General features: G+C 37.9%; 1 protein-coding gene across 1 annotated transcript; it reads right to left on the bottom strand.

Annotated features, from left to right (window-relative positions):
* Window positions 1-9,705: 9,705 nt before the first annotated feature.
* On the bottom strand, window positions 9,706-24,873 carry LOC5578320 (ribosome-releasing factor 2, mitochondrial). Its single transcript, XM_021845846.1, has 4 exons — window positions 24,630-24,873; window positions 24,111-24,566; window positions 13,267-13,633; window positions 9,706-11,010 (listed from the first exon to the last, which is right to left on the bottom strand). The coding sequence occupies exons 1-4, from the start codon at window positions 24,859-24,861 to the stop codon at window positions 9,756-9,758; spliced, it is 2,310 nt and encodes a 769-aa protein (XP_021701538.1). The 5' UTR covers window positions 24,862-24,873; the 3' UTR covers window positions 9,706-9,755.
* Between the last annotated feature and the right edge of the window lie 71 nt (window positions 24,874-24,944).

Here is a 24,944-nt window from a genome sequence, read left to right as displayed (position 1 = left end):
CTCTTGATGACTGCTGGAGTAGTCTCAAGGCAGCAGGAAATCGACGGAACGGTTGGTTCGACGAGGAGTGTCAGACGGTTTTGGACGAGAAGAATGCAGCGCGGGCGATGATGCTGCAGCAAGGCACCCGTCAAAACGTGGAACGATACAAACAGAAGCGAAGACAGCAAACCCATCTATTCCGGGATAAAAAGCGCCGCCTGGAAGAGTTGGAGTGCGAAGAGATGGAGCAGTTGTATCGTTCACAAGAAACACGTAAGTTCTACAAGAAACTCAATGCATCCCGCAAAGGCTTTGTGCCGCGAGCCGAAATGTGCCGGGATAAGGAGGGAGGTATCTTGCGGACGAACGTGAGGTGATCGAAAGGTGGAAGCAGCACTACGATGAACACCTAAACGGCACAGTGGAGGAAGATCAGGACAGCAGGAGGAATGGCTTCATCAGTACGGCGGATGAGGGAGATGTGCCAACTCCCACAATAGGCGAAGTTAAGGATGCTATCAAACAGCTCAAGAACAACAAAGCACCTGGAAAGGATGGTATTGGAGCGGAACTTATTGAAATGGGCCCGGACAGGTTGGCCACTTGTCTGCACCGATTGATAGCCAGGATCTGGGATACAGAACAGCTACCGGAGGAGTGGAAGGAGGGAATAATATACCCCATATACAAAAAGGGTGACAAGTTAGAATGTGAGAACTATCGAGCGATCACCATTCTTAACGCAGCCCATAAAGTGCTTTCCCAGATCATCTTCCGCCGTCTATCGCCACTGGCAAGCAGATTTGTGGAAAGTTATCAAGCCGGTTTTGTAGACGGGCGATCGACGACAGACCAAATCTTTATGTTGCGGCAGATCCACCAAAAGTGTCGCGAATATCAAGTCCCTATGCACCACCTATTCATCGATTTCAAAGCGACCTATGATACCATCGACCGCGAAGAGCTATGGAAGATTATGGACGATAATGGTTTTCCCGGGAAACTGACTAGACTGATCAAAGCAACGATGGATAGTGTACAGTGCTGTGTGAAGATATCGGATGCATTATCGGACCGGTTTGAAACACGCAAAGGACTTTGACAAGGCGATGGTCTTTCCTGCCTCCTGTTCAATATTGCGCTAGAAGGTGTTAGGGCAAGCGCTCCCTTAGTGGAGGTAGCTCCAATAGTGGAGGTAGTGTGTTTTGGCATGTTTCGCGCTAATAAATAATTATGTGATATTTTTGTATTATGTACGATGCGAAAATGATACAAGTAATCGAATAATATTCATGAAATTTAACCGTAAAACTATTTAAAACAATTATTTTGCTTAACATTTTTGCTCCTTTGCACCTATAGTGGTGCATCAGTACCCATAGTGGAGGGTCCCATAAGAAATCAATGGTTTGCGCCACTAAAGGAACCATCCTTAAAATATACCTCCACTAAAGGAACAGTGTTCCTATTATTGGTGCAAGGCTTTTTGCAGGGAAATTTCAAATGAATCGTGATTTTTATACATTTGAATGATAGAAGGATTTGAGATCTATCGAATGATACGTTAAAATCATATATTTCATGATCTTAACACCGTGTTTTAGCAGTTTTCCCTTAGGTGCACCACTAATGGTACACTTGCCCTATAAAACGGGCGGGCTTCAACATGCGGGGATCTTCAATAAATCCAGCCAGTTCATCTGATTTGCTGACGACGTGGAAGAACGTTCCAGGTGGTTTCTAAACAGTCTTCTTCTTCTTCTTTCTGGCGTTACGTCCCTACTGGGATAGAGCCTGCTTCTCAGCTTAGTGTTCTTATGAGCACTTCCACAGTTGTTAACTGAGAGCTTACTATGCCAATGATCATTTTTGCATGCGTATATCGTGTGGCAGGTACGAGAATACTCTATGCCCTGGGAAGTCGAGAAAATTTCCTACCCGAAAAGATCCTCGACCGGTGGGATTCGAACCCACGACCCTCAGCTTGGTCTTGCTGAATAGCTGCGCGTTTACCGCTACGGCTATCTGAACCCCTTTCTGAACAGTATACCAGGCTGAAACGTGAAGCAGATCGGGTTGGTTTGAACTTAAATACGTCGAAGACGAAATATCTGCTGGCTGGAGGAATCGAACGCGATAGAGCTCACATTGGCAGACGCGTGATGATCGACGGGGCTGAGCTCGAGGTGGTGGACGAATTTGTCTACCTCGGATCATTGATAACGTCGGATAACAACTGTAATTTGTAATTTTTGTAATTGCTCAATCCACACCCTGGCAGACAATTATCCGCCCATCTAGACACGGGCTGGGTGAGGACCTACCAAGCCTCCCCCGTTAACATGTCCTATACCGTTTAGCACACCGGGATCTTCCACAAGCAGGCGCCGGAATTAAAGCGGTCCCACAAGCTTCAGATACATTAAATAGATATAGTCCCTCTGGCACTAAACCGAATGGCGCCCTCCGCTTCACCACTAGTACTGCTTCCCCACACACCAAGCACAATATCGAAAGTAGCGCGTTGTATAGCAAATACAGTACACCACCTCCGACACTATGCCAAATGTACAGGAAAAACAGCACCAGTAAGAAAGCGGAAGGCGCACCACTCGGTTCAGTGCCAGAAGGACTATAAGTATAACGAAGAAGAAATGAAAAGATAGTAGAGTTGGTTCGATTATTTGATTGCTGAAACGAAAAAAAACAGAAACAAAGTGTTAACATTAAAACGGGGTTTTATAATTGATAAATGTATCGATAGTTTCTCATCTGTTACGTTTCCTTATCGTAGCGCTGTCGATTTTTTCCATCTCCAGGGTGTTCGTCTCCGCTCGAGCAATGAGGACCATGATGAAATGAGAATATAAAAATGTGAGCATTAGTGTTGATCTAGTAATAGATTAATTTAAACTGCTTTTCATGTGCTAAGTAACTTGTAAACTCCTACTCAATTATGTTTTGTTGGCCTACACGTTTTATTTAGACACAATTTTTATTTAGAAAACTATTTGGATCCGAGATTTTAGGTGCAGATTGAGCATGTTTGATAAAACAAGCATCCTGTTTTCAGTTAAAGAATGTTCAAGAAGTTGATGATTCTGTTATTTATACTGGCTACATACAAGAATTCACTATTGATGTAATATATGGATATTGAAAGTTCCAACGCGCGATTATAATACTTCAGTTTTCGTGCTGTTGTATTGGTGTAAGTAGTGGGAAACCAATCAGTTTGGTTTCTAACGGTAACAAATAGCAAGACGAAAGGAAAGTTGATAATCTATCATCATTATGATTTCAGTCCTAATTTCATGACCCGTTTAATAAATTCCGCGTATGATTCGGCAATTTTAACAATTTATACATGTATATTCGAAGAAAACAGACTACGAGCATTTATTACCTGTTGCAAGGTTCCTAAGTGATCAGATATTTATCATTTTCTACAGCCTAATTTAATAATACCTACATTGGGTTGTAACAAAAATTTGATCTTGGGATGTTGATTTGCCTCCTAATCATAGTTTCGACAATAGTCACATGCTTACTATCCCTTATGGCAGTGTTGTTGATTCTATTGTCTATCGCTCATCAGTTTCGCGCCACCCGGCAGGGACTTGGTCCTATGTACCCAATACTCTGCTGTGTCTTAACTTCACGCAATACATTCTGTAGATGTGTGATACAGTTTGCGGAATATTATGATTTATCACTTCGTTCAGATGGAAAATTCTGTTATGGTACCATATTGACATATCAGATAACTCCCACCTGGAACGATGTAATACATCGGAGACATGTAGATTCAGATGTATGTATACGATCTATGCCTAGTTCGGCTCTGATCGACAGGCAATCAGTGTATTCAGTTTTTCAACTAGCTTGAAGCGATGAATGTTTCAAGACAAGCTCTCCACTATATCTGCTAGCAATCACCGGTCGTCGATAGACATTTCGGTTCTTTTCTGCTAAAGATAGGTCCGATTGTATGCCAAAGACTATGGCTCTTCTTCTTTCTGGCGTTACGTCCCCACTGGGACAGAGCCTGCTTCTCAGCTTAGTGTTCTTGTGAGCACTTCCACAGTTATTAACTGAGAGCTTACTATGCCAATGACCATTTTTGCATGCGTATATCGTGTGGCAAGTACGATGATACTTTATGCCCTGGGAAGTCGAGAAAATTTCCAACCCGAAAAGATCCTCGACCGGTGGGATTCGAACCCACGACCCTCAGCTTGGTCTAGCTGAATAGCTGCGCGTTTACCGCTACGGCTATCTGGGCCCCTAAAGACTATGGCTCATGCTTTTCAATACAGCTGGAAAAACAAGAACTACACCCAGCACCAAATAGTACGTAACTATGAGGCGGACCGGAAGGTTTGATGAGCAATCCCCACCATAACGTCGGATAACAACTGTAGCAGAGAAATTCAAAGACGCATCATTGCCGGAAGTCGTGCTTACTACGGACTCCACAAGACCTTGCGATCTGGTAAACTTCACTTCCGTACTAAGTGTACCGTGTACAAGACGCTAATAAGACCGGTAGTCCTCTACGGGCATGAGACGTGGACAATGCTCGAAGAGGACCTGCAAGCGCTAGGAGTTTTTGAACGACGTGTGCTTAGGACAATCTTCGGCGGAGTATGTGAGAACGGTGTATGGAGGAGAAGAATGAACCACGAGCTTGCGCAACTCTACGGTGAACCCAGTATCCAGAAAGTCGCCAAAGCTGGAAGGGTACGATGGGCGGGACACGTTGTGAGAATGCCGGTGTGTGAGGTGGTTTGACCAAATGGAGCAGGATCTTTGAAGTGTAGGGCGATCGAGAAATTGGAGGATAGAGGCCATGGACCGAGTTAGTTGGCGTATGGAACTGTATGGAAGAATTGCAGGAGTAATTCGTAGATGAAATGTTGGAATTTTTTTCTAAATAAATTTCTGGAGGAACTTAATGGTGAATCACTGTTCGAATTCAATTAGGTATTTCTGGAAAAGTTCTTAATAAATTTCCAGGAAAAATCTCTGGAATACTTTTAGGGCAATTCCTGGGAAAACCCGTAGATGATTTCACGAAGGAATTGATATGAAAAACGGATGAAAAAACTCCATGAAGAATTCTCGTAGTAGGTTCTGAAAGAACACGCAGAAAAATATTGTAGGGTTGAATCTAAGAACCCACCTATTAGAACCAAAAACTCTTTTTTAAATTGAATCAATCTATCTGGTGGTTTGTTTTTAAGTCAGCATTTTGTTGAAACAACAAAATTCTCTGTTGAACGAAATATTGTTGCTCAATTTTCATTTTAACAAGTTACAATTGTTGTTTTAACAATATAATTTTGTTGAATAAACAAGTTTTATTTATTACTGTCGCCATTTTGTGCTTAAGAAATAAACAGAAAACAAGTGTCCAGGCGATATTCGGTAGCTGCCGATTTCAAGATTTCCGGTAAGTTTACATTTTCCGTCGTAATTCAATTTAACACATAGTTATTTAAGTAATCATATACAAAAGCTGACAAAGATGATTTAACTATTCATGATGATTATGACGGTTTGAATATGAAAGGAACGAAAGCTATAGGTAATTCAAACCAATTGATTAAATTGCAAGACAAGTGAATTAATTTTATTTTTGTTTGTTTCAGAATTTCCTAAATTTGTTCTGACCGGTTGGTATAGCCGCGGTGATGGTACTGGAGTAGATCATGGCTTGCACATAACAGTTCGAAAGACTAATGCAATCATCAAATATTATTTGGAAAACTACTTGTGCAATGAATTAGTAGGAATATTAATAACACACGATATGTAAATCAATGCTTTGATTTTGTTTTAATATAAATAGACAGTATTGTAGAAACAACAATATTTTGTTTTTGTTTCAACACACATTCTATATTATTTCAATATAGGGTGTTTTTAGATTCAACGAATTATATTTTTGTTTCAATTGCATTTCTTTTTGTTTTTGACAACTGGCCAGTTTGTGAAATTTTTAGAAACAACAATTTATTTTGTAGGAATAAATGGAAGTTATCATTAAGTCAACAAAAATTGCCGATAAGCCGTGAGTCAACAATAAAATTTGTTGAATCTATACAGAATTCGTTTGCATTTACAATATATTTCTCTGCGTGAACTATTAACCCTCTAATATCCAAATTTTTATTTTCGATTTAAGTATTATTTTTCGTTATCTAAAATCGTTCTAAACACGTTTTGGGCATTTATTTATTTTTATTCGCAAATTTTTAAATTTTGGTTTTTGATTTTTATAATTTTTTATTTTTGAACATCCCTAGCTTTTTTCATTTTTTCTTGAAGCCTTTTCTAGTTGTTGATTTTTGGCAATAATAAAAATTTTAATTCTTACGGTATTTTGAAAAATATTAAATTTTTAATTTTTTTTCGGAGCGTATTTTATTTTCCGTGTAACTAACGGAAAAATAGGTTTGAAATGATTTTAATATCACCAGGCTCTTCGTTTGTGATAGGTTAATCGTAGAAAAATATAAAAGGTACGATTTTTTATATTACACGTTAAATGAAGCCCAGGCATTTGAAGGTTATATAAGAATGCAATTTTTCAAACAATTTCTAAAAATACAAAAAAGTTTCAAAAGTCATAAAAAACTTTTCTTATATGCGTGTTATGAATCAAGGTACCGTAAAGTGCCCTAATTCAGCGCATTGCCTAATTCCGCGCATTTCATACAAAAGTATTTACATATGGAAATACACATCAATACTGCAGCAACTTTTAACGCCATTTGATGCTACTTTGATTTAGAATAAGTTTGAATCACAAATAAAAGCAAATAGAGCAATTTTTCGCGGCGGATCAATGGAGGCCCGTCTGAGTAGACGACATTTTTTCAATTTCCTTAGCGTCCGTGCTAAGACTGTAGGACACAAACAAACGTGATTTCTATATTGAAAATGTTTCGTTATTTATGCAATATTCTATGAAACTACTTGCTACAGATGTGTTTCATGATGCTTCTATGAAATCTTATCAAATATTAGCATAATTATTGAGATTTATTCCAAAAAGTATTGCGCGGCATTAGGGCACGTCATTTTTCATAAGTCCCTAATTCCGCGCACTGCTATTTACAGAACAACAAACAAGTAAAACATGCTATATTGGTCTTCACAGCTGAATATTTATCTGAGGAAGTATTTTCATGCATAAATACGTTTCGCAAACAACCGGAATATCGGGAAAGCCCACTTACAGGAAAACTAGCGGCCGTTCAGAAACCACGTGGTCATTCATGGTGGGAGGAAAAGTTTGTCCAAAACCAAGGTCCATAAACATTTGTTATTGCATGAACAGTGCAGAATACAAATATACAGACTTAAATTATTTTACAGGAATCCGTGAAATTCAACGTAATACCAACAGCTGAAAATTTCGGTGAAATAAATTAACGGAGTATGGTAATTTTTTACAGTTTTCGGTAAAATTTTACCGCAATCCGTTGAATTTCGACGGAACTACGGTGTTTTATTTTACCGGACTGATCAGCTGTTGAGATTACGGTTAAATTCATGGATTACGGTAAAATAATTTAAGTGTGTAGAGGTAGTCGGGGCGATTTCGCCAAACTGCCTATTTTTTTAAATTTCATCTGGAATAACATGCAACCCCAAAGCTGACAAGGAAAAGGAAAAAATATCAACGTCTCCGCAGTCGCGAAACGTCCAAATGCTGAAAAATTGAAAAGTATTGTTTGAATACAAATAAACTGAATAAACTGTTATAAAATCCTCAGTGTTCGGAGCAGTTTTTCCAAAGCTGCTGATAAATCTAAACACAAGACTATAGGGTAACGGTCGTATTTTGGACCCCTTAGGGAAGTGATTTTAGTATTTTGTCCCATTTAATTAATTGCACAGCGTAACAAAGTCATAGCACATGCCAAAATGTAGAGAAAAACTTCCTCTACGAGATAAAAATGCCCTTACGGTCATGTAGGATCCATAAAACGTCGAAAATAATTGAATTGTGAAGCATTGTTTTTCATTAAATAGCATAGTTTTTGTTCACATTTGAAAAATTTCTGACGGGTTCAATTTGTGCGTGTAACGTGTTGTAACGGTTGCATAGATGAACCGATTAAATTTAATTAATTTCAGATAAAATAAACACATTTTCTATGTACAAACGGTTGATGCAAGTGCGGAATAGTCCTATCCTTCCAAATGGCATGCGAATTGAGTTGGTCTTTCGATTAAAACTGGGAATCATGCAGGAAAATGGCCCAGGGGGTCCAAAATATATTGGTTATTTCAAATGTCTGCAACTTTTTCTGGCATAAAATTTCACTTCAAAGGCTTTTTATGTTTCGGTGTGATGTAATCGCAATTGCATATTTGCTGGGATGTTCATGTGAAGGTTTGCGCATGATTGATACAAACACAGAGGAATAAGTAAAAAACTCAGCAACGACAGAATAAGAAGACCGTCTTCGCGAGTCTCGTCTCAGGAAAAGACTATAACAAATGTTTATCCTTATTTCATGTGATAGTCAAAAAATTATAAAAAAGTCTACGTTACGGATCATACAAAACTTTACTTTTTTTTCATACAAAAAGTGTTGTGGACGGGGGTAGGGGGTTGAAAATGTTCAATTTCAGCGTTACGTAATGAATGGATGCTGCCTTATACAAAATTAATGTTAATTTGATTGTTTTGCAAGTGCGCGGAATTAGGCATTCCTCTGCGCGGAATATGGAAAAGCGTTAAAAAAATGCGCGGAATTAGGCAATTTCAACGAGTGAACTATTTCAAAAAAATCACAATTGTAACGTGTGAATACAGTCTAGTTTATATTTTTGCCATAATTTAAAATAGATTTGCTAGCGATCCACCCATAAAGCTTTTTTGTTGATGCAATACTGATTTTTAATTAAGCATTTGAAATGTTTTATTCGTTAACTGCGCTGAATTACGGCACTTTACGGTATAAGCCAAAAATAAAATCATTTTGATTTCCGAGCTACGAAAAAATACACAAAATTCCAAAGTGTACCCCGTCTAAAGGCGGGGTTGGGTATTAGAGGGTTAAGGTGAAAATAGAACGAAGCCACACCTCAAATTTTCAAGAGCACAAGTCTTGAGATCCAAACAGCACTCCACGTTGAAAATTTATGCCATTGGCCACCACTAGCAAGCAAGCAATTTGATTGATTTTCTACGCGAACCGATGTCAGATTCACCAGTCTTGTGCACTTGAAAATTCAAAGTTTGGCTTCGTTTCATAATTACCTTAACGAATTTCTTTAAAAAGTATGAAATACACCCTTGCGGTTTTTTTGGAAGGACCCCTGTAAGAATTTTTGGAAGATCTGCTAGAGTAACTACTGTTCAAATCTCTGAAGTTATTACTGGAATATCATTTTGGAAAATTTTCAGGGTAATCCCTGCAAAAATTCCTGGTTATGGATTTCGAATCATAATTTAGTGCAATAAAATGGAAAATAGTGACATTAGAGACCATCCATGGAAAAAAGAGACATTTTAGAGCCTGCATTAAAACAGATACCAAGTCCCGCTTAGAGTCTTGCTACCAGCCCTAAAGGTGAAGCATGTTGCTTCAATGTTGAAAAAATAATAGCAATGTCGATAATTATATGGACGGTTCTTTCAAATTGCCTGTTTTTCACAAGGATTTCTCAACTTGAAAGCGTCAATAGGAAAACTCAGTATTCAACATTCAACAACATTCTATTACTGCGCAACAACTTACCCTATATCACTACTCCAATCCGTGAGCCCTGCGAATGGCGCTCTCCTCGTCCATCTCGTTCAACAGCACGTAACCATTGGGTTCCATCGAAACGCTAGCATTGCCGGAACTAATACACCTCACTTCACTAGAATAATCCTCCAGCTCGGCCAGGGGAGCATTCGCGCGCAGTACTTTGTGCTGATGTCCCCTTGAGGTAACATCCAACACGGTGCATCGCCTTCGCCCTAGATCTGCCAAAATGGAGTTGAGGTATTCGGAAGGCATAACTATTTCTAACTGCATAATCGGTTCCATCAGACGGACGTTTGCCGACGAGAGTACGTGCCGCACACATTGAGCCGTCGCAGCCATAATGAAGGTATCCGCCGTTCCTTTGCCGATGGTTAGATTGTGTAGTGTTATTGCAACGTCCATCAATTGGCCGCCCAATTTAGGTCCTCGTTCCAAAGCTGCTATGGAGCCCTTTTTAACGTAGGACATTTGCCGAGGCCGAATCATTTTCAAGTTCTCCTGCGCTTCCGGAGAGTTATCCAGGTGGAACTTCTCGCCACGTTTCATTGCATGAACGGTCAATTCCATTCGCACAAACTGCTTATGTCCTGCTATTTCTTTCTCGGCCGTCCAGCTTCCACGACATGGCTCCTCTAAAGTTTCTTTGTAAGCTATTTGGAGGGCACCCAAGTCCACATCAATCTTGTATTCGGTTAGTATCCTGGATTTGATAATTTCCAGGTGAAGCTTACCCATGCCTCCAAGTACGGTTTGCATTGTAGTTTCATCGTACGTCACCCTCAAACTTGGATCCTCCCGCTGAATTTCCTTCAGGGCATTATCCAACGCCACCTGATAAGCCGATGAAGGTGGTTCTATGGAACAAAAGTAGACCGCATCGGGAACGACTGTTTGGAGCGATAGCTTCGTAGCGAGCACCTCGTCAAGATCGTTGTCCTCTTCGCTACCGTTCGAAGCATTTAACTTTTTAAAGGCATTTCGCAACGATGTGGTATTCGATACCACCAGATCGCCAGTTACCGTCGATTTTGGTCCCGCACAAAGCCCGATATTTCCCGCACCTATGGAGGACACCTCGCGATACTCATCCGCCCAAGGCGCATAGATTCGTTGAATGCTCTCGCTAGTACCTTTGGCCGTTACGATTTTGGCACCTTTCTTAAGTGTACCGCGGAAAACACGAATCAGACTCAAAGGCCCTCGTTGTTTGTCATGGGTCACCTTTGATACCTTCCCCACGAAATCCGATCTGAAGGAATAAATTGCAAAACGTAATCTTTTTCTACTGCAAAGGAGTTATTCTCGTTGAAACCTGCCCGCAATTAGCACATTACAATTCAAATTTTTGTTACTTTTTGCTAGGACATGTTGCGTTAACTCAAATTGATGGACTCCTCGTAAAACTGCAATCTAAACAGTAGGGAAAGTGTACCAGTTATGGCCATAGTGGTTCCCTATTTGGCCATAGGTGAAATTTTGATACCTTTCACATTTTAAATCATTTTGAATGTTTTAACATCAAGATCTATCTTAAATCTAACTAAGGTACCGTGGGGCAAGTGGGTAATGGAATTCACATAGTTGAGATTCTTCAAATTCTAGAGACTTTAAATTGAAACAAATGAGGTCGTGTATATTTTTTAGCTTGACTCCCACCAAATATAAGCAGCATGCTGAAATTGATTTTTATGAAAAATTAAAGAAAAAAATACAGAAAAAGTTTTTGAAAAATGTCTCCTTACTTTTCACTTACCCCAAAAGCGGGGCAAGTGAAAAGTTTACCGTTTTGAACAATAAATTCAAAAACAAACAGTTATATTCACGATTTCTATGACCTTAAACATTTGTTAAGGCTTCCTAATAAACTATAACATGAATAACATGTAAACAAAGAAAATGTTATTCTTTTCATTTGAATTTTGTTCTGTTCAGTTATGTTAGTTGAAATGATTCGACAACATTACTGCCCATAACTGCATAACAGTCACATTCGACATTTTTGACAAATTGGAGTTAATACCGGGGAGAGTCATCAAATGATAAATATTTTCGATCAACTTACTAAAATCTGTGAGTTTGTTCTAGAAAATTCGAAAAAAATACCAAGTTGTTTTGTCACACTGGCAAATGTAACCGCATAACAGTCACATTGAGATTATACATGAGCCTCATAATGTAGTAGCAACGAAATTTATATCAGAATAATTTTCTGTCTATTCACCCAATATGCGGTATGAGTTGTGCAAAATTTTAGCCTCAAATAAGCTCTTTTGAATTCTTAATGATTTTTTGAAATTTTAGTTTCCTCCCATACTGCAGTAAAATACAAACTTGGTACCCCATTTACTCAATGCCTACTTTTGTCGAATGTTACAAATATGCAGTTATGGGCAGATTATAACTGCAATATTTCCAATATTAGTTCTTCTCATTTCTGCTCTGTAGAATTTCCACCGCTCGTTATTTGTTTTTGAGATAGTCGGATATGACGTCGGATAACTCTTTGAGAGAAATCAAACGGAATCCTTGAATAACGTATTTAGAATCTTTTTTATGTGGATAGACCTATACCCCATTTTTATGTTTTGAACTAGCTTTACATAGACATTCCACGAGATTTCCGTGTATTCTCTAATATTGCAACCTTTCTGTCAACGTCTTCCTTCTAATTGGCTGCCCGAAGTAGACATAGTAATATTGTAATGTTTGGCAACATCTTTTAGAGAAGTTCCATGATTTCTAATAGCTTTCAACGCTTGAGTATAGTGTTTCTTGAATTATCAGCACGTTATGTTTTTCTATGATAATTGCGAACCATGTTTACTTATGGCTACTTAAAAAGAACACACAAATTCAATCTCTAATGATAAACTTTTCACTTACCCCACCTGATAAGAAAATTGACGGTGTTTAAATTTAGTTATTTTTAGGTCTACGTCGAATTAATGCTAAAACTTTTTTTATTGCAGTTTGAAACTGTCACAGAGGACAATTAAGAAGTGGTGCAGGAAATTATTTTCCGCAACTTTTTTCCACTGAAAATATTAAAATAAGATTGTACGCCGCCAACTTGTTACGGAGTAACAGTTGACAGGTTAACAATTTTTCGCTCTATTATGCAATAATGGCTGAAAAATCTCAGAAATCTCTTACCTATCGTAATGTTCTCAATGGCCTCAAAGGTTTACGCATGAGTTCAAAACGTTAATTCACATATTCAGTAAAATATATCAATTGTTTTCACTTACCCCATTTACCCACTTGCCCCGCGGTACCTTACTACAATTCACAAACATTTTCAAAATTTGAAGACATGAAAGTAATTACGGATGGCGAAATAGGGGACCATTGTGCCCATAACTGGTACACCTACCTTATATATTTTGATATATTTCAGGTTTTTTTTTTTCACTTGACACTAGACTAGACACATACTCCCATAGGATTTCTTAACTTCAAAAGGTAGCCCGATTTTAACGAGAATAATTCAGAGATAGGTACTTACCCAAAGCAATCGTAGATTTGATTCCGTTCATTTGGTGCTGGCAAATATCGCAAAACGGCATCCATCAGCAATTGCACTCCGATGTTCTTGTACGCGGACCCTAGCAAGACCGGTACAATCTGTTGCTTCATAGTGCATGCTCGAATTGCTTGGAAGATCAACTTCGAGTCGATGTTATCCATACTGTCTGCCTCGATGATAGCCTGTGCGAGTTGATCGTCCATACCGGAAAGGGAGTCAATCAATTCGTATAGCCGGTCTTGTGCATCCATCAGTGCTGCGTCAGCCAGCGGAACTTTGTTGTACAATCTACCTTGGGAATTTCTATCGAAAATGACCTGCGTTCCCGATATGATGTCGATTATACCTAGAAAATGACAACACATTCGTTAAGAAGGTTAATCACAGAGCTGATAGCGACTGAGTGTCTTGAAATAAATAGGAACTTTTGAGTAAGCCTAAGAAATAGGAACTTTAGAGATGCCTCCAGGGACTTCTTGGGATTTTCTACATTTTTTTTTTACCAAACGGGAATACAATTACACAAACAAAACGAAACCTTACAGGAAACAGAAGATAAGAGTTTGATTCCTCATGAAATCAGTCAAAAAAGTCGAAATTTAGCGTGACTTAATTTGTGTACCATCCCAAATGATTCCAGGCATTTCTCAATAAGTCATTAAATTAAGATTAAACTTGCGTAAGTTCTCAAGTCACCCATGATAAATATGGGTTACTAGAAGAACTCATAGAACTTGAAGAAATTTTAGAGAAGTTTCTAGTTAAATTGTTAAATAAGATGATTGAAAAAAACTAATCAATGCAACTCGATCCGAAAAAAAAACGATTCAATCGAACAACAATCAACTCCTTGAAAAACATCGGACAGAAAACTTTAACAAACTTTGTAGGCATTTTTGGAGGATTTTCTGGTGCAGAGCTAACTAGTATAGAACCTTAAATAAACTTTTGTAGATTCCATGGGATTTTTTGAGAAATTCATTGAGAAATGTTTGGAAGAACTGCAGTTATAATCCTTGGATGAAATTCTAGAGAAATTATAGAAGAGGAACTAAATGATGAAACACAAGGTCGAATTTAAGAAATTCTTTGGAAAGTAAATAGAAGATTTTTTTCAAATAACACCTCGTCGGAGAAATTGGAATGTTTAGCAATGTAAAAGTTACAGTTTTTCGTAGCTTGATCGAAAAAGAACATTTTTCTAAGTATTAAACAATTTTATTGCGGTTTAATATCTTAATTTTGACATCATAAATAAATAAAGAATACTTCAATCTGTAGGCTCAATGACATTTCTATTTACATAATGACAGCTCATCCCATAGTAAAATTTGCCGAGAAGTAATTCAAAAGTGATTTCCATGCTAACTTCAAACGTGTTCTAAAATAGTTCCTGGGCACGAACAATTACGGAGCTTTGGGCACGAGCAATTATGGAACTTTGGGTTATTGTTCAATTTTCAACGTAAAATCAGCACATGTAAATAACAGGATATCCCTAAACATCCTTTGGAATTACCGTAGATGAAATGGCGTAGATATTTTTGTTGGGTTTCTTGGTAAAAAATCACTGTACATTTTTTTCAAAAACTCTGGAATTATGCTTAACGGGTTTCCTTGGAAAAAAAATCTGTAAAATCTTTATAAGATCTTCTAGAGTAAACAACCGGAACATTCGGTTAAAGGATTAGTGGAAAAATATGTGGAGGAATTCCTAGGATGGTGTTTGGAAAACAAATCAAAATAATCCCTGAGCAAATTACTGAAGATAGTAACGTTAATGTGCTCGAGATTCTCCTGGAAAAATTGCTCAAGATATCCTTTGAAAAATCGTTTGAAGAATATGTGGAAGAATTGTAAGAGCAATCTCTAAAAGAATTTTTGGATAGATCACTGAAGGAGTCCCTGAAAGTTTTTCAGATGAAATATCTGGAGAAACCACTAAGATAATCCTTGAAGCTTGTCCTCGAGAAATCTGAGATTAATAGTCTCGTAACAGTCTCCGAAAGTTTCTCTGGAGCCTGCAAAATTTTGCATCAGAATTCACTGTAAGCAAGATAAGGACAAAAGAGACTTTAAAGACAACTTAAAAAAGAGATAAGGTACCGTGGGGCAAGTGGGTAATGGATTTTGCATAGTTGGGATTCTTCAAATTCCAGAGACCTTAAATTAAAACATATGAGGTCGTGTATATTTTTTAGCTTGACTCCCACCAAATATAAGCAGTATACTGAAATTGATTTTTATGTAAAATTGAAGAAAAAAGTACAGAAAAAGTTTTTGAAAATAGTCTCCTTACTTTTTACTTGCCCCACAGGTGGGGCAAGTGAAAAGTTTATCGTTTTGAACAATAAATCCAAAAACTAACAGTTACATTCACGATTTCTATTACCTTTAACATTTGTTAAGGCGTCTCAATGAACAATAACATAAGTAACATGTATACAAAGAAAATTTTATTCTTGTTACTTGAATTTTCTTCTGTTCAGTTCTATGTCGAATTAATTCTAAAACTTTTTTTATTGCAGTTTAAAACTGTCAGAGGGGACAACTTAGAAGTGGTACAGAATATTTTTTTCCGCAACTTTTTTCTACTGAAAATATTAAAATAAGATTGCACGCCGCCAACTTGTTACGGAGTACCAGTTAACAGGTTAACAATCTTTTGCTCTATTATGCAATAATGGTTGAACAATCTCAGGAATCTCTTACCTACCGTAAGGTTCTGAATGGCTTCAACGGTTTACGCATGATTTTGAAACGTTAATTCACACATTCAGTAAAATATACACATTATTTTCACTTACCCCATTTACCCACTTGCCCCGCGGTATCTTACTTTAGAGACCTTTCAAAAAAATAGATGCTTTTTAAGGACTTGCATAGAAATAGAGACCAAGTCTCTAAAAATAGAACTGCTACCAGCCCTGAAATTGATAAATTTATTGTTTCGACATTTTAAATTGAAAGTTGTTTGAATTCCAGATTACTTTCCCAAAAACAGTTTTCAAATTTCTAATAATTTTAAAAATCGTCTGTGAAGATTTTAGTACCGCCATTGTTGGAATATTTACCCTATTTCTAAATAAAATCTTGAATTGATCTCTGACGAAACTTGTGTAAGTTTTAAAGCAACCCTTAATGAACTCCTCTTCTCTTGAGTAAGTTTCAGATGATTCCCTTAGATGAACTGCTAATATAAAAAGGAGAAATCAATCGAGTATCTGGATAACATCCGGCAGGATTTTCTGTAAGTGCCTATTTCTTGAAAAACCTCGAATGGAATCCCTGAAAAAAAATTATGTAGGAAATCGAAGAAATTGCTGTACTGATGTGAACATTTAAATAGAATTTTGAAAAACTCATGATGATTTTACTTGAGCAATTACTCGAGAAATAGAAAATTGAATACAACATCAGGGTAAAGTTAAAATGCTGGAGAAAGTCCTAGAAAAAAATCTGATTGAGGACCTTCATTGGCAATCCCTGGTCGAATCCATTGAGGAATTCCTGGAAAAGTTCCTAAAATATTCCCTGGACTAATCGCTGGACGAATTTTTGGAGCAATTCTTGACAGTAATTGTGGACGAATTCTTTGAAGGAATCTACATGAAAACACTTAGAAAAAATAACTGAAAAAATTACGTACCGTAATCCGGGGGTAACATTGATCGCAATGATCATTCTCATAAAAAGATCGAATCAACATTTATTGATGAAATATTTCCAATGCATGAATGGTGATTTTGTTTCACCTATTCATGAGCTAATGAACATTACGGTTTTTGAAAAAAATAAGTTGTGTTGATGCGTATTTTTTCAATTTTTGGAAACAATGATTTTCATGATTATGATTGACATGATCAAAGAATCATGTCTCACATGAGTGTTGGAAACGATATGGGCAAGAGAAATGTGGTTTTTACTAAAAATGACATCGCCAAAAACGATTCCGTTGTCAAAACTTTCATAAACATATTCAGTTACGCATAATTTACAAATTTATATAAGGAATGCAGAATTTCCTTGGGAAATTGCCTACATTTAGGCGTATTCCATAATTCAAGGTGTTTTTAATTTTGAAATAACTGAAAAAGTAGATGACTTGTAAAAGTTTGGCCTTCATATTCATGATTTTAGTAAGTAATAATATTTTAAATATTACCGAACGTTGTTTTCATGGGTGATCACTGTTACCCCATATCAGCTAAATAAAAAAATCACTTAAAACATTTTTTTAAACTAGTTTTAAACTTTCAGAATACAAAATACTGTATATATACATGAGCAATGAGTGTCAGTACTAGTTTTAAAAATATAAAACTTGCAGCATATGCATTTTGAAATTATATTTTTAAGAAATATAAAAAAATGATTAATGTTACCCCGATTTACGGTAGTAATTTTTGTAAAGTTGCTTGGCAAAATCTTCAATCGAATTTCTTCAAAAACTCTGGAGTAAACATTTGATTTTGTTCGGACAAACTTATATAGGAATCTGAATATGAAAGATTCGCTAGAGTAGCAACTGGAAAACAAATTGGTGGAATAATCAATGAAAAAATATCCTAAGTTAGCATCTGCAAAAATTTTGAGAGTAATCTTTGTGGGAATTAATGAAGGTGTTCTGGAGAAATAAGCATCTGATAAGGCTTGTAGCATTTGAGTGTCTTAAAATAATAACTTGTGAAACCTCATGCCTGAATAAAGAAACAAGAAAAAAACTAAACAGGAATAAAAAAGAGACCAGGAATCAAAAAAATCAAAATGATTACTGTAAAAGATTTAATGAGAATTTCTCAAAAAAAATCGACTGTCTTTCTAAGAAGGATTTTTCGAGACGACAAGTTTAAATTATTAGAAATTAATCCAGGTAGTTGTCGAAAGTTTCCTTCAAATATTACTCGGAGGTTTTCTTCAGGAGTTAATTTAATTATTGCAATAATTTCGTTGAAGATATCTTCAAAACTTTACTCTGTTTTTTTTTTCTAAAGATAACCCTAGAAATTGCTCCAGAGATTTCCCCAACGATTTTTTCCAGGAATAACTACGAGTATTATGTCAGAACTTTCTCAAGAAAGTTCTAAGTCCTCAAGAAATTCACTCATTGATTCTTGCATAATTTCTTTAGGATTTCTTTCACGATATCCATTTAATATATCTTCGAGCATTCAACCAGAAGTTTCTCCAATGGCCCTAGCAAAGATTTCCTTCATAATTATTTTTCAGAATTTCTCTGAAATTTTATCCAGGTATCCAGGCATTTCGAAAAAAACAACTTTAAATTTGAGTAGCGAATTCACCAAATGCGAAAAGCCACATTAATTAAGATAGGAATCTCAAGGTAAATTCTGATGAAACTTTTTAAATTCTTGAAGGAATTCATATGCAAATTCCTGGAAAAACAACTGAAAAAAATTGTCGTAGGAGTTGTTTTGAAGTTTCTTGAAAAAATCTCTCAGCGATTTTTTTTTTCAAAAGCTCTGGAATACGTCTTAGTGGATTTTTTGGGAGATTTCTTAGAATAACAACTGAAGAAATCGGTGGAAAAACATCTAGAAGAAATTCTGGTATAGTTTCTGGGAAAATTTTCAGAGCAATGTGGAAATTAATGTATGATGACGGAGTAAGGAATGGAAAGGATGTAATGGAGTGCTCAATGATTTCCTAGAGCAAATCTAGGAGACATTCATTCGTCTAAGCATCCCTTTGAAAATCACTTGAAGATTTTTTACGAAAATTGGTGGAGTAACCTTTAGAGGAATATCTGAAGGGATCGCAAGAGAAGTTTCTAAAAATATTCCAGATTAAACCTCAGGAAAAATCACTAGAAGAATTTTTCACGATTTTTTCGAGCAGGGCTGATAGTGATTGGATAGGAACTTTATAGATCTTTATGCTTGAAAAATGAGATCAAAAAGAGACCGTACAGGAACAAAATAGAATTAAAAATAAATCAAATAGGGATTAAGAGATAAGATTTTTTTCAGAAAATCCGGCCAGACATTTTATTATAAATGTTTTTGATTTCCATGACTGCTTATATTACTGTATGCATATTTAAAAAAAAAAAATCCAGGATTTTTCTCAAAAACTAATTTATGTATTTTCCCCAAGAAATCATTTACTGGTTCTTGACCGGTCTTTTAAGGATTTTTTCCGTGAAATCAGTTCAACATACTTGCAATAATTTAAACTATTTTTTCTAAGGATAACCCCAAAAATTACTCCAGATGACACAATCATGAATAAAGGAGCTCCCCCAAAGGTTCTAGAAGATCCTGAAGTTCATCCAGTGATTCTTCAATTGATTTAGCTTTGACGAAACAAAGATTTCCGTTTTGGGCATTTTTAGGATCGCAAGAAATATTTTTTTCAAAGATGCCTTCACTAACTTATTTCAGCATTTTCGTTCACTTTTTCAAACATTTTTTCTTTCCGACCAAGAATTTCTCCAACATAACTTTTTCCAACCAAGAATTTCTCTAAGGATATCTATAGGTTCATATTCGTTCTTCAACAAATTTTCAAAATAATGCCAAAATTTCCTACACGTCACAATCTTATATAACGAATTTCACCATAAAACATGTTTGGTAATGCTCTTAAAAATACCACCAATATTTTCGCGCTCAACTTCTACAACGGAGAAAAATTGTGGACGAAAAGTTTCAATGACTGAAGCGGGAATCGAACACCCATGACACGATGCGCTTAACTGCAGGACGACATAAATCGCTCGGCCACAAAGCCCCCAATCATGAAACTTCGAAGTTCATTCGAAATCAAAAACAAGGTAAAATTCCATCCATTGTAACGTAAATCATTGTCCATTATAAAAAAAGAAGGAAAAAGAACAAGAATCTTTCATAAGCTTCGGAAATTTTACTGCGAATTCTTGAACTTTCTTACAGTAATTTAGTATTTTTTTTCCGCATTCAATTTAAGCTGAAACTATTCAACAAATTTCTTAAGAAATTCTTTCAAAATGCTTATATGTGTTATTTTAGAAATCTGATATAAATCGGAGATGGAATGGGATGATTCGTAAAGTAAATTGAAAACAATTTCAAAATTTTAATGTTTCCCTCAGTAGTTTTTGAACGAGAAATGCAGAGTTGATTGATTTTTAAATGTCATTTATAGAAGAACTACCTGATGGAAATCCTGGAGAATTTTTTGGGAGCTTCATGAATAAATTGGAAAATACTTTAGGAAACCTTTTGAAAAATTTCTTTACAAATTCCAAGTAGATCTAGTGCTGTTCAACGAAAACAATTTGTGGAACATACTTAGATGATTTTTTGGTGAATTTTCCGGAAGAATCCTAGAACTACATCCAAGCACAGCAGCGCGAGAGGTGATAGGTACTGCTCAGAGACGATCCAGAAACGGTTGGTTTGATGAGGAGTGCCAGAATGTGACGGATGAGAAGAATGTTGCCAGAAGTCGGATGTTAGTGTCTGGTACCCGGCAGAATAGAGAGCGGTACAAGGAAGCTAGAGCAGCCGAGAAACGAATTCACCGCAGAAAGAAAAGGCAGTATGAAGAAGACATCATTACTGAGGCGCAAAACAGCATCGAACAAAACGATATGCGGAGATTTTACGAAACTGTCAATGGCGTACGGAGAAAAACTGCGCCGTCTCCCGTCATGTGCAATGACCGCGAAGGTAACTTGCTGACAGACAAAATCTTGGTGGCTGCCAGGTGGAAAGAACACTTCGAGCAATTGTTGAATGGAGAGGACACGAGCGCGTCTGAGAACAGACTAATCATCAGCAACGATGGACAAGCTGTGGAGCCCCCGACGCTAGATGAGGTTAGAAGAGCGATTAAGGAGTTGAAGAACTGTAAGGCTGCTGGAATAGACGAGCTCCCGGCCGAACTTTTCAAGCACGGTAGTGAGCAGCTGTACGAAATGCTGCACCGTACTCTGTTAAGGATATGGGAGGAAGAAAAATTGCCTGCTAGCTGGCTGGAGGGCCTCATCTGCCCTCTGTATAAGAAGGGCCACAGATTGGAGTGCGCCAATTACCGAGGAATAACGCTCCTCAATTCGGCGTACAAAATAATGTCACGTGTTCTGTTCAACAGATTGAGACCGCTGGAGGAGTCCTTCGTCGGCGAATACCAAGCTGGTTTTCGTGAGGGCCGATCAACGACGGATCAAATGTTTACCTTGCGACAAATCCTTGATAAGTTCCGGGAATACAACTTGCAGACACATCATCTGTTCATTGATTTCAAGGCGGCGTACGATTCAGTAAATAGAAATGAGTTATGGCAGATAATGGTAGAACACGGTTTTCCGGCGAAACTGATTAGACTGATTCGTGCAACGTTGGATGGATCGAAATCAAGTGTGCGGGTTGCGGATGAGACTTCAACCTCCTTCGTAACCTTAGATGGATTGAAGCAAGGAGATGCGCTTTCGAATCTTTTGTTCAACATTGCTCTCGAAGGAGCTATAAGGAGAGCGGGCGTGCAAAGAAGCGGTACCATCGTCACCCGGTCGCATATGCTCCTGGGTTTTGCGGACGATATCGATATAATCGGAATTGATCGTCGAGCCGTAGAAGAGGCATTCGTGCCTTTTCAAAGGGAGACAGCGAGGATTGGACTTACCGTCAACACCAGCAAAACTAAGTACATGATCGCTGGTAGACAGCGTGGTTCCAATCGTGACGTTGGTAGTGAAGTGGTGCTAGGTGGTGAAAAATTTGAAGTAGTGGAAGAATTTGTGTATCTTGGTACTTTAGTGACTTGCGATAATGATGTTACCCGCGAGGTGAAAAGGCGTCTTGCAGCTGCGAATAGGGCTTTTTACGGGCTCCGTAACCAGCTTAAGTCCCGTAGCCTGCAGACGAAAACAAAATTCGCGCTATATAAGACTCTTATCCTTCCGGTTGCCCTATACGGCCATGAATCCTGGACGTTAAAAGAGGTCGACCGGAAAGCGTTTGGAGTTTTTGAGCGTAAAGTGCTGCGAACAATACTCGGCGGTAAACAAGAAAATGGCATCTGGCGGCGTCGCATGAATCATGAGTTGTACCAAGTATATAAAGAAGTGGATATTATCAAGCTCATAAAACACGGCAGGCTGCGTTGGGCTGGTCACGTGGTACGAATGCCGGAAGAACGACAAGCAAAAATAATATTCAGTAGAGAACCCGGACGAGGCCGTCGGCTTCGTGGTAGGCCGCGCACACGTTGGCTTTTCGCAGTTGAAGAGGACTTAAGGGCACTTAACGTTCAGGGCGACTGGAAGCGATTGGCTCAGGACCGAGCCCAGTGGAGAAGAATTATCCATTCGGCGTAGATTCAACGTAGCGGATTGTAGCCCATCAAGTATCAAGTAAGTAAGTAATTGGAATTTATACGTAATAAGCATGTAGAGGTCCTTCGTGGAGAAATGTTTCATGTGAGAATTTCAAGGCGGAATTTGTCAAGAGATTTTTAGAGTTTCTGGTTAGATCAGAAAGCCTTAAGAAACTTCTGGAAAAATATGTTGTATAATAACTACTTATTCCGCGAATTATTCTCGTCGGAATCCCAGGACTATTCCTGCAAAAGTATAAAAATAATTTATTAAGAAATCCCTGATTAAATTTTTAGAGGAATTTCTTAAAAGTACATGGATAAATACCTGAACAGTTCGTGGAAGACTGCTTGAAAGATTTTTTTTACTGAACTAGACAAAGAATAAACTTTTTCCGTAGTGAAAATCAAAATCTACAAACATTGCTGATGAGCAGAGATATTAAACCAACAAACAAACAAATAGAATCAATACAAATCTATGCAAACTGTAAAATTTGAATTTGCTAGGCTCCCCTAGGCCTTGTCCAGAAAAAAAAACCGTAGCCATTGAAGATAGAGGCAAGATAACTACAGATAGAGGATAGAGGAATAACTATTAGGAACAATGTTACAACAATGAGAAAGGAACGGGCCTCCTGGGATTGAACCAACGACCTCCTGCTTGGAAAGCAGAAGCCAGATAGCCATTAGACTACACCGTCAACTGGAGAAATAACATACAAATCCGGCGTATTTTAAAATTTTGAAGCATTCTTGTTGAGGTTCCTGAAAAAAACCTTCTACGATTTTTTTAAATACCCTGGAATAAATCTTCGGGGATATTCTTGGAAGAACTCCTGGAGAAATATTTTCAAGACATGCTACTGTAACAGTAACTACTAGAAAAAATCGATGTAGAAATAAAATTGATGGAAAAATTCCTGTAGTGAACTTAGGAAAATTTTCAGAGTGGTCCATGTGGAAACTCCTAGTTTCGTACTCGAATCAAAATTCACTATAAGGAAAAAAGAATATGATGACTTTAGAGAACATTTTGGTTGAAAAATAGACTTCAGAGACCTTCTATTGAAAATAGATTTTTTAGAGACTTGCATTAAAATAGAGACTGATCTTCAAAAAAAATCTGTTGCCAGCCCTGGCATCTGTTGAAAAATTGCTATAATAATTATTTCTGCGAGAAATGCTAGAGAAATTTTAGAGTAAGTTATGTAGAGATTCCTGAATGTATTTCAGAAGAAATCGCTAGAAGAATTCATGAAGCTGTTCAGGGAAAAAAATCTCTAATAACCTTTGGAATACCTAGTCGTGTAATAGTCTCTGATGGTTTCCCTAGGGCTGCTAGAATTTTGCACCAGAATTCATTGAAAGCAGATAGGGTAAAAGTGACTTTAGAGAGCACGTTGACCAAGACCTCCCATTTAAAATCGAAACATTTTAGAGATTTCGCTTCTCCAAAAATTAACCTTGTAATCAATTCACAAACAGACCAACTTCCTCACCTGCCAGCTTTCCTTTGTCCATCAACGGGAGCTGTATGGGCAACGGAACCACTCCCAACTTCTTTCTCAGATCCTGCAAACATCCTTCAAAGTCTGCATTATCTTTGTCCATCTTGTTCACGAAAACTACCCGCGGCAATTGGTGTCTATCGGCTTGATTCCACACCGTAACGGTTTGCGCCTCAACTCCTGCCGATCCGTCCAAAATCACCACCGTTCCGTCGACGGCCGCCAGGGACTGTTCCACTTCCATCGTGAAATCGATATGGCCCGGTGTGTCCAGCAGGTTTATCCGATGGTCCCGCCAATCGAAACTTACCGCTGCGCTGCAAATCGTTATACCACGTTCCCGCTCCTGTACCAAAAAGTCCGTCACCGTGTTGCCGTGGTGGACCTCCCCAAGGACGTGCGTTTTGCCAGAGTAGAACAGCATCCGTTCGGTGGTTGTGGTTTTCCCTGAAATTACGATTCTTCTGTATCTCTTATTCTGTTCCAACTTAAGTGACCACTTTGACTCACCTCCATCAATATGGGCCAGGATTCCGATGTTACGGATGTACTTCTCCTGGACGGCGTGTTCGGATCCGGACGAGTGATTCCGTCGGATGATGGCTGCATGTTGGAGGAAATGTTTGATTCGCCGGGTAACCGATCGGTTGCACAACATGTTGCTGCAGTAGAAGGGAAAACGTCCCAAAGCAGGAAGAAAGAAACACAAACTGCATGCAGCAGCCACCACCGGCCAAAACATCGCACGTTTGTTTACATACATTACATGCACGCTCTCCTCTCCCTGCACCGTATGGGAACTTGTATGCAACATTAGCTCTCTTC

Source organism: Aedes aegypti, chromosome 2, assembly GCF_002204515.2.
Source record: "Aedes aegypti strain LVP_AGWG chromosome 2, AaegL5.0 Primary Assembly, whole genome shotgun sequence".
NCBI lineage: Eukaryota > Metazoa > Arthropoda > Insecta > Diptera > Culicidae > Aedes > Aedes aegypti.
This window is presented reverse-complemented; position numbering and strand designations above follow the sequence as displayed.

Excerpts from the sequence above, each read along its gene's own strand:
- LOC5578320 (XM_021845846.1), bottom strand. The coding sequence starts at position 24,861 with ATGTTTTGGCCGGTGGTGGCTGCTGCATGCAGTTTGTGTTTCTTTCTT. Across the intron at positions 24,567-24,629 it reads CCTGGCCCATATTGATGGAG|GGAAAACCACAACCACCGAA; the intron begins GTGAGTCAAAGT and ends TCGTAATTTCAG. Across the intron at positions 11,011-13,266 it reads CAAATCTACGATTGCTTTGG|ATCGGATTTCGTGGGGAAGG; the intron begins GTAAGTACCTAT and ends TTATTCCTTCAG.